Source organism: Ranitomeya variabilis, chromosome 6 (genome assembly GCF_051348905.1).
Source record: "Ranitomeya variabilis isolate aRanVar5 chromosome 6, aRanVar5.hap1, whole genome shotgun sequence".
In the NCBI taxonomy this organism is placed as follows: Eukaryota; Metazoa; Chordata; class Amphibia; order Anura; family Dendrobatidae; genus Ranitomeya; species Ranitomeya variabilis.
This window is the reverse complement of record NC_135237.1, coordinates 96,176,691-96,187,515: the sequence shown is the minus strand read 5'-3', so window position 1 is coordinate 96,187,515 and position 10,825 is coordinate 96,176,691. Positions and strand designations below refer to the sequence as shown.

At 49.6% G+C, this 10,825-nt stretch overlaps 1 protein-coding gene across 1 annotated transcript in view; it reads left to right on the top strand.

Moving 5' to 3' along the window:
- Positions 1-2,875: 2,875 nt before the first annotated feature.
- Positions 2,876-10,825, top strand: part of HIBADH (3-hydroxyisobutyrate dehydrogenase) — a 199,218-nt gene continuing 191,268 nt past the window's right edge. Inside the window, exon 1 of the mRNA XM_077268819.1 lies at positions 2,876-3,033. Coding sequence (XP_077124934.1) covers positions 2,961-3,033 — 73 coding nt within the window. The 5' untranslated portion in view covers positions 2,876-2,960. The remainder of the gene's footprint in view (positions 3,034-10,825) is intronic.

Here is a 10,825-nt window from a genome sequence, read left to right as displayed (position 1 = left end):
AGAAGGGATGCCCGTCAAACTCTGGGTGTCATGACACTTCTTTACGGGCGACCCATCTCTCATCCGAGCAACTGAACCCTGTCACCTTCTCCCACAAGTCCCAAAACAAACAAAAATCTTGGCCTATGATAATGTGGTGCAATAAATCCTGGACCACGTCGACCTTGTGGGACTCAATACCAAGGGCTGTTTTAATGTTCACTCTGGCCACTAGATAGTCTTTAGCATGCTCCCCCCCAAAAAAAAACATAATCAGGTTCCTCGCATCATGTTCTCATACACTTTATGCAGTTAATAGCCTCTGTGTCTGTACTGCTACATACCTATGGCTGGTCCAAATAACTAAAGCAATTGTTACCATTCACCTCTCGTGTCTCCCCTCTTCCTCATAGTTTGTAAGCTTGCGAGCAGGGCCCTCATTCCTCCTGGTATCTGTTTTGAACTGTGATTTCTGTTATGCTGTAATGTCTATTGTCTGTACAAGTCCCCTCTATAAGTTGTAAAGCGCTGCGGAATATGTTGGCGCTATATAAATAAAAATTATTATTATTATTATTATCCCTGTGAATGCAGGGGACTCCAAAATTCTTCCCAGGGATCAGCTGGAGAGGAAGTCTGGCCCTCACGAGAGTCACCAAATTCCCTGAGTCCAGTCACTTGCTGACAATTCACCTTTATGGGACAAACCTGTGGCCCCTCGCTTGGTGGACAGTTTACACTGCAGGCCAGATATGCATAGTATGAACAGAGGCGTCTCAGGCTACAGTCCATCTTCTTGGAGGTCAGGGGACAATGGGCGGCTATATGGCCTGTGCTGTGACATTTCCAGCATATAATATCACCAACTGGGACCTTCAGCATTACGTCCCCCTCCCCTTTGGACCCCCACTCCCTTTTGGTCCTCCACCCCCTGTTAGGACCCCCAGTATGGAGTGGGTTGCCTCCTCAAGCGGCAAAAAAATTCAGTTTTACATATTTCCTGGCATCTTGTAAGGCTAAGTCACAGTAGGTCTTCTGGGGCTTCCCCGTTAAGTATGGCACCAGCACTTCGCCCCATTGCTAAGGCGGGAGCTTCTCCCTTTGGTGACCCTTTCAAAAACAGTCAGAAAGGCCTCTATGAGGCAAGTGAGTACTGCAGTTCTTTGGATGTTGTTATGGGGTAATTTGTGATCTCTTGGATGAGTAGTTGCTGCCCTCTTGGGGTAATTTCAATCAGACAGCCACTTCTGGGAAGGTTAACCAAAAGTGATGAGAGTACTCGTTGCTTGGGTTTTCCCTAGCACGCTCAGATGACCTCCGAGTATTTTTTAGTTCTCGGAGATTTAGTTTCCATCACAGCAGCTGAATGATTTACAGCTACTAGCCAGCCTAAGTACATGTGGGGGTTGCCTGGTTGCTAGGGAGTCCCCACATGTAATCAAGCTGGCTAATAGCTGTAAATCATTCAGCTGCGGCAATGAAAACTAAATCTCCGAGCAGTCATAAATACTCGGAGACCACCCGAGTGTGCTCGGGAAAACCCGAGCAACGAGTATATTCGCTCATCACTATTAACCACTGTTCCATATTTGCGCCATTTGTGGATAATGGCTCTCACTGTGGGTCACTGGAATCCCAAAGGTTCAGAAAGGGCTATATAACCTTTTCCAGACTGATAGATCTAAATTACTTTGCTTCTCACTAGTTCCAAAATTTCTTTGGAATGCGACATGATGTCTAACTTTTGAGTATCTTTTGGTCTCCTTCAGTTTGTCAGGTAGGTCCTATTTAAGAGAATTCTTGATTAAGAACAGGTGTGGCAGTAATCAGGCCTGCGTGTGGCTAGGGAATTTGAACTCCGTTTCCCACAGATGTGATAAACCACAGTTAATTTATGTTTTAGGGGGGCAATCAGTTTTTCACACAGGGCCCTATAGGTTTGGATTTATTTTTCCCTTAATATTAAAGACCATAATTTAAAAACTGCATTTTGTGTTTACTTCTGTTTATTGATGAGCGAGCACGCTTGTGTCCTAATCGAGTATTTTAGCTGTGCTTGAAAAAAATGCTCTAGTCGCCGCGGCTGCATGTCTTGGCTGATTGTTAGGCAATCCCTGCATGTGTTTCGGCTGTCAAACAGCTGCACCGACATCAGCATTTTTTTTTTGAGCAAGCTGAAAATATTCAAGTAGTACACGAGAATACTCAGGTATCACCTTAGCCGAGCATGCTCGCTCATCACTACTCGTGTTATCTTTGCCCAATAATTACATTTGTTTGATGATCTGAAACATTTCAGTGTCACAAACATGCAAAATTGGAAATCAGGAAGGGGTCAAACACTTTTTCACACCAGTGTATAGTATAGAGTTTGTACACATTGTATAGTTTTGTGTATTCTGTAGAGTTCATGCTATCGTGTGTGAATCACAAGCCATGTTTAGCCTGCACCTGTCTGCTGAGATGCAAACCACTTCGGAAAGTGTCAGGAAAAAAAAAATAAACAGAGTTGTTCTCTCTGATGGAAATGGAGGATAAAGTAATCCCATTTCTTCAGTGTTTAGCATCTTACATCAGACAATGCACATAGATTTGCCTTTTTCATTTTGGCAGTTTCCCAGACGTAGATCTGTAACTAAAGGCTTGTACTGCAGAATAATAAGCGATGGTGCTGAGCGCTCAGCCTCACACGCTGCTCTGGTCCTGGCTCCGGCGCGTCACTGTATATACAGCGCTGTAATCCCCGCCCCCTATTCTTCCCTCTCAGCCAATCCTGCAGTGCGCTTCGCGGGGCAGAGCCGGGCCGCTCTGTAGCTGTACGAGCGAGGTGGGCGTGGCATGCTCCCGTCCCTTAATTGGACGTGGATACTGAACTTTGCCAGGGATTGGCTGCAGGAGGTGTCAGTCATAGGGTTCTCTGACGTCACCACAAGCGTCTTATCCAGGATCCTAGCAGTGGAGGTCAGCTGTGAGGAAGAAGCATGGCAGCTCTGTTCTGGAGGTCTGGCAGTGCCCTGCACAGCTCTATCAGCAGGCATGCCCGCCTGGCAGTGGGTAAGGCTCAGCCCGTGCTGTACATCCCTTGTGCATTGCATTACACAGCACCATATACTCTGCTCATTTATGAGATGCTGTGCGTTATGTTTGCCCTCACCCCACCAGGGCACCGGCTCCTGTGACTTCAGCCTGTGATCACACAAGGGCACTTCATCCATTGATTCCTGGTGCTGTCAGGTGTCAGCATATCAGATCTGTGGTGCTGCTGTCACCGCCGGCGCAGCCCATGCGTCACCGCCGGCGCAGCCCATGCGTCACCGCCGGCGCAGCCCATGCGTCACCGCCGGCGCAGCCCATGCGTCACCGCCGGCGCAGCCCATGCGTCACCGCCGGCGCAGCCCATGCGTCACCGCCGGCGCAGCCCATGCGTCACCGCCGGCGCAGCCCATGCGTCACCGCCGGCGCAGCCCATGCGTCACCGCCGGCGCAGCCCATGCGTCACCGCCGGCGCAGCCCATGCGTCACCGCCGGCGCACAGCCCATGCGTCACCGCCGGCGCACAGCCCATGCGTCACCGCCGGCGCACAGCCCATGCGTCACCGCCGGCGCACAGCCCATGCGTCACCGCCGGCGCATAGCCCATGCGTCACCGCCGGCACAGCCCATGTGTCACCGCCGGCGCACAGCCCATGCGTCACAGCCGGCGCACAGCCCATGTGTCACCGCCGGCGCATAGCCCATGCGTCACCGCCGGCACAGCCCATGTGTCACCGCCGGCGCACAGCCCATGCGTCACCGCCGGCGCATAGCCCATGCGTCACCGCCGGCGCACAGCCCATGCGTCACCGCCGGCACAGCCCATGTGTCACAGCCGGCGCACAGCCCATGCGTCACCGCCGGCGCACAGCCCATGCGTCACCGCCGGCGCATAGCCCATGCGTCACCGCCGGCGCATAGCCCATGCGTCACCGCCGGCACAGCCCATGTGTCACAGCCGGCGCACAGCCCATGTGTCACAGCCGGCGCACAGCCCATGCGTCACCGCCGGCGCACAGCCCATGCGTCACCGCCGGCGCACAGCCCATGCGTCACAGCCGGCGCACAGCCCATGCGTCACCGCCGGCGCACAGCCCATGTGTCACCGCCGGCGCACAGCCCATGCGTCACCGCCGGCGCACAGCCCATGCGTCACCGCCGGCGCACAGCCCATGCGTCACCGCCGGCGCACAGCCCATGCGTCACCGCCGGCGCACAGCCCATGCGTCACCGCCGGCGCACAGCCCATGCGTCACCGCCGGCGCACAGCCCATGCGTCACCGCCGGCGCACAGCCCATGCGTCACCGCCGGCGCACAGCCCATGCGTCACCGCCGGCGCATAGCCCATGCGTCACCGCCGGCGCATAGCCCATGTGTCACCGCCGGCGCATAGCCCATGTGTCACCGCCGGCATGAAGAATAGCCGTCAGGTCCTCCTCACCTGGACTCTCCATAGTTGCCCATCCTGGCTTCTCGCCCACATCATACCATCATGCACACTATTAAATGAAAGGCGTTGCCGGTGTCCCTCCCTCCCCGCCTCACTTCCCCTAAATTTTTAGCACAGAATTAGAGAAGCCAGGCGACTTCCATCCATAACCAGCGCTACACCTGTCTACAGGGTCTATACAGTGTCACCACTGAGGCTGCTCCATTCCAGGCAGGTGCCAGCTGAGTTACACAGCCACCATCAGCCTCTCACATCAGTAGTTGCTGCTGTCTAACTGTTCTGATGTCGCTGTCAATCACTGATAACGGTATTTACATGGTTGAATCCATTTTCTGAGGTAATTGCAGGGTGTAGGGTTGAGCGAAACGGATCGGTCATTTTCATAAGTCGCCGACTTTTGGCAAAGTCGGCATCTCATGAAACCCGACCCGATCCCAGCGTGGGGTCGGCCATGCGGTACGCGATCTTGGCGCCAAAGTCGCGTTTTGAATGACGCCTTCCCCGCCATTTTTTCAGCCAATTAATTGTGGGTAGCGTGATGACATAGGTTCCGGCCCAGTTTCTGCGGCGTCATAGAGCCATATTACCGTTTGGGCTGCAGTGATTTCCGGAGTCAAATACAATATATGCACGGAGGAGAGAGAGAGAGAGAGAGAGAGATATGAATGCACATTGACTTGCATTGGGTTTCGTGTTCCGGGACCGGAACCCGACTTTACAGTAGAATCGGCCGATTTCACACGATCCGACTTTTGAGAAGGTCGGGTTTCACAAAACCCAACTCGATCCTAAAAAAGCAAAAGTCGCTCAACCCTAGCAGGGTGCTAATGGGGTTGCAGTGGTCGCCGAGGGGCTGTGGACGGTCCCCATCTCGATCCTCCTTCATAGTATTGCACCTTTGCAGGATGTAGGACAAGCGATCAAATGATCACAGGTCTCCTAAGGGACTGAAAAATAAACATTAGTGGGCATCTGTCCTCCCGAACTGACAGTATGAGCTAAACACACAGCTTTGGAGGGGATATGGCCCCTGTAAGGGTATGTGCACACGCTGAATAAATATTAAAAAACTGACCATAATGCATTGTAATGTATTAATATGTCCAGTCATTTGATCTTATTTACCCAGTTTGTATCTGTGAAGATGCAAAGCTGTTAAACAAGGAGCCTGGTCCAGTCTTCAGACGGCATCAGCTTAAAAGCCACTTATTTTTTCATACAAGTAAAAACGTCTGTAAAGATGCTTCAGCACAGAACAGCGCCGGCTCATTCTTGAAGTGTCTTCTACCTTGAAAAATGTGGTGGATACATTGGCATCTAAAAGACTATGGGCCCGATTCATCAAACCCAGTGTTGTTCATGCTGGTCTTGGTGAGGTGGTGTGCCGCCATCACAAGCTCCTGATTATGGAGATGCATACACCGCTTCATGAGTCAGGAGCCCCTGCCAGATGAATGGCCTGTGCTTCAAATCCTACTCCAGCCCCTACTGGAGTAAGATTTGGTGATGTAGCAAATGCCGCCCCCGTCCCACCCCAGTTCTGTTATTTGTGAATTGGGGGAAACTGCCGTGAAGATGCCAGAAGTTGCTAAGTTTAACCAATGCTCCGAGTTGCTCCTAAATTTTTCGACTTTTCAAAGCTTTTACGCCAGATGTCAGGTGTGAATGCTTTGATGAATCGGGCCCATTGTGTGCACAAAACCTAGATATGAACCCTTATGTGATCTAAGCTTTGACTCCTCTCTACAGAAACTGAAATATGCTTATTAGGGTGCTTGATGCACCCGTGGTGTGGCCAGGAGGATCAGGGCGCCTTTCCTTCCCTGCCTCCATCTCTGGTGGAGACAGCGTTGTGGTCCCTGAGCCTTCTCTGCAGACATCTCTTGCTCTAGGCATATCTGTGCTATTGATCACCAGCAAGGGTCCCAAGGACGTGCAACCCAGAGGGCGCACTGAGCCTCTTGGTCACACCCTGATTAGCATATTAATTTAAACTTCAATTTCTTAAGAACGGAGGCAGTACTGTATAGTGGATTGTGGTATCTACCAGTATGTGTTAAAGGGATTTTCCCAGCAATTTTATATGTAAATGATTCCCAGGATGGGTGCTAATTATTGCCAGGGGCCCCACTGCAGTCAAAGCTTTAAAGGGACTGTCAGCACAGAATGACTGTTGAAACTAAAGTTCCCTGCTGAGTTCATGGCAGGGCCAATCATATACAAGTGCGTCTCCCAAAATTTAACTTTTTGATAATATTCTATTTATTTCAGTTCTTCAATGCAAAAAGTGAAACTCGTATATAGTCATTACAAACAATGATCTATTTCAAGTGTATATTTCTGTTAATGTTGATGATTATGGCTTACAGCTAATGAAAACCCAAAAGATATTATCTCAGTATATTAGAATTAACAAAAAACACCTGTAAAGTCTTCCTGTGTGTTTAAAAAGGTCCCTTAGTCTGTTTCAGTAGGCTCGACAATCATGGGGAAGACAAGACTGCTGACTTCACAGATGTCCAGAAGGCAGTCATTGACACACTCCACAAGGAAGGTAAGCCACAAAAGGTCATTGGTAAAGAAACTGGCTGTTCAGAGTGCTGTGTTCAAGCATATTAATGGAAAGTTGTGTGGAAGTAAAATTTGTGGTAGAAAAAGGTGCACAAGCAACCAGGATAGCCACAGCCTTGAAAGGATTGCTAAGAAAAGGTCATTCAAAAGTTTGTGGGGGATTCACAAGGAGTGGACTGCTGCTGGAGTCATTGCTTCAAGAGCCACCACACACAAACGTATCCAGGACATGGTCTACAAGTGTCACATTCCTTGTGTCAAGCCACTCATGGCCAATAGACAACGCCAGAAGCGTCTTACCTGGGCCAAGGAGAAAAAGAACTGGACTGTTGCTCTGTGGTCCAAGGTGTTGTTTTCAGGTGAAAGTAAATTTTGCATTTCATTTGGAAATCAAGGTCCCAGAGTCTGGAGGAAGAATGGAGAGGCCACAATCCAAGCTGCTTGTGAAGTATCCACAATCAGTGATGGTTTGGGGAGCCATGTCATCTGCTGGTGTAGGTCCACTGTGTTTTATCAAGACCAATGTCAGCGCAGCTGTCTACCAGGAAATTTGAGAGCACTTCTTCCCTCTGCCGACAAGCTTTTTGGAGATGGTCTTGGCACCTGTCCACACTGCCAAAAGTACCAATACCTGGTTTAAAAACAACAGTATCTCGGTGCCTGATTGGCCAGCAAACTCGCCTGACCTTATCCTCATAGAGATATATGGGGTATTGTCTAGAGAAGATGAGACACCGGACCCAACAATGCAGACGTGCTGAAGGATGCTATCAAAGCAACCTGGGCTTCCATAACACCCCAGCAGTGCCACAGACGGATCGCCTCCATGCCACGCCGCATTGGTGCAGTAATTGATGTAAAAGGAGCCCCGACCAAGTATTGAGTGCATTTGCTGAACATACATTTCAGTAGGCCAACATTTCGGATTTTAAAATCATTTTTCCAAGCTGGTGTTATAAAGTATTCTAATTTACTGAGATAATTACTTTTGGGTTTTCATTGGCTGTAAGCCATAATCATAAACATTAACAGAAATAAACAATTGAAATAGATCACTCTGTTTGTAATAACTCTATATAATTTAGGATTTTCACTTTTTGTATCGAAGAACTGAAATAAATTACCGTATTTCGCGGACTATAAGACGCACCGGACCATAAGACGCACCCCAAATTTGGGGTGAAAATTGCAGAAAAAAAGATTTTTTATAAGATGGGGGTCCGTCTTATTGTCCGAATTTACAGTATCTTACCTGAGGGCTGGCGGTGGCAGAGCAGGGTCACAGGAGGCATGGTGTTGGCAGAGGTGGGGTGAGGCGGTACGGCGTGCACCTGAGCAGGGTCCATTCCTGCTTAGGTGGGCGACGCCACAGCCTGGTGTCCATGGGAGGGTGGCAGCAGTGGTTACCGGCAGAGGTGTTGGGATGAGGAGGTATGGCGTTAGAGGGGTCCCTTTCCCCGGTGAGGTGATGCAGCAGCCCGGTAATGCAGCAGAGCCCGGTGAATCCTGTTACCGCGGTGGCAGAGGTGTGGAGACGAGGAGGCGCAGTGAGTGGGGGTCCCTTTCCCCGGTGAGGTGATGCAGCAGCCCCGGTAATGCAGCAGGGCCGGGTGAATCCTGTTACCGTGGTGGCAGAGGTGTGGAGATGAGGAGGCGCAGTGAGCGGGGTCCCTTTCCCCGGTGAGGTGATGCAGCAGCCCCGGTAATGCAGCAGGGCCGGGTGAATCCTGTTGTTATCGGTGCGCGCGGCCATCTTCCTGAGGCCGCGCGTTCGCAGATGGAGCTCTGCTGCCCGGGGCTTCAGGAAAATGGCCGCCGCGAACCCCATCTGCGCACGCGCGGCATCCCGCGGCCATTTTCCTGAAGCCCCGGGCAGCAGAGCTCCATCTGCGAATGCGCGGCCTCAGGAAAATGGCCGCGCGCACCGATAACAACAGGATTCACCCGGCCCTGCTGCATTACCGGTGCTGCTGCATCACCTCACCGGGGAAAGGGACCCCGCTCACTGCGCCTCCTCATCTCCGCACCTCTGCCGCCGCACCTCTGCCGCCACGGTCCACGGTAAGCCTGCATTGCGAATATAAGACGCACCCCCCATTTTCCCCCCTTTTTTTGGGGGGAAAAAGTGCGTCTTATATGCCAAAAAATACGGTAACTTTTTCATAATATTCTAATTTAGTGAAAAGCACCTGTATACACAGTGCCTTGCAAAAGTATTCAGCTCCCTGGAACTTTTCAACCTTTTCCCACATGAGGAGAACATAATTTTACCTCTACACAAGTCACTAGTTCGACCACACTTAGAATACTGTGTACAGTTCTGGTCTCCGGTGTATAAGAAAGACATAGCTGAACTAGAGCGAGTGCAGAGAAGAGCGACCAAGGTTATTAGAGGACTGGGGGGTCTGCCATACCAAGATAGGTTATTACACTTGGGGCTATTTAGTTTGGAAAAACGAAGACTAAGGGGTGATCTTATTTTAATGTATAAATATATGAGGGGACAGTACAAAGACCTTTCTGCTGATCTTTTTAATCATAGACCGGTGACAGGGACAAGGGGGCATCCTCTACGTCTGGAGGAAAAAAGGTTTAAGCATAACAGACGCGGATTCTTTACTGTAAGAGCAGTGAGACTATGGAACTCTCTGCCGTATGATGTTGTAATGAGTGACTCATTGCTTCAATTTAAGAGGGGACTGGATACCTTCCTGGAAAAGTATAATATTAAAGGGTATATATATTAGATTCCTTGATAAGGCGTTGATCCAGGGAACTAGTCTGATTGCCGTATGTGGGGTCGGGAAGGCATTTTTTTCCCCATGATGGAGCTTACTCTTACCACATGGGTTTTTTTTTGCCTTCCCCTGGATCAACATGTTAGGGCATGCTAGGCTATGGGTTGAACTAGATGGACTTAAATTCTTCCTTCAACCTTAATAACTATATGTAACATATCATGCTTCAAACATAAAGCTACTAAAAGTAAATTTTTGGTGAAGAATCAACAACAAGTGGAACACAATTGTGAAGTTGAATAAAATTTATTGGTTATCTTAAATTTTTGTGGAAATTCAAAAACTGAAAAGTGGGGCGTGCAATATTATTCTGCCCCTTTAACTTAATACTTTGTTGCGCCACCTTTTGCTGCGATTACAGCTGCAAGTCGCTTGGGGTATGTCTCTATCAGTTTTGTACATTGAGAGACTGAAATTCTTGCCCATTCTTCCTTGGCAAACAGCTCGAGCTCAGTGAGGTTTGATGGAGATCGTTTGTGAACAGCAGTTTTCAGCTCTTTCCACAGATTCTCGATTGGATTGAGGTCTGGACTTTGACTCGGCCATTCTAACACCTGGATACGTTTATTTGTGAACCATTCCATTGTAGATTTTACTTTGGGATCATTGTCTTGTTGGAAGACAAATCTCCGTCCCAGTCTCAGGTCTTTTGCAGACTCCAATAGGTTTTCTTCAAGAATGGTCCTGTATTTGGCTCCATCCATCTTCCCATCAATTTTAACCATCTTCCCTGTCCCTGCTGAAGAAAAGCAGGCCCAAACCATGATGCTGCCACCACCATGTTTGACAGTGGGGATGGTGTGTTCAGGGTGATGAGCTGTGTTGCCTTTACGCCAAAGATATCATTTGGCATTGTTGCCAAAAAGTTCGATTTTGGTTTTATCTGACCAGAGCACCTTCATCCACATGTTTGGTGTGTCTCCCAGGTGGCTTGTTGCAAACTTTAAACCATACTTTTTATGGATATCTTTCAGAAATTGCTTTCTTTGTGCC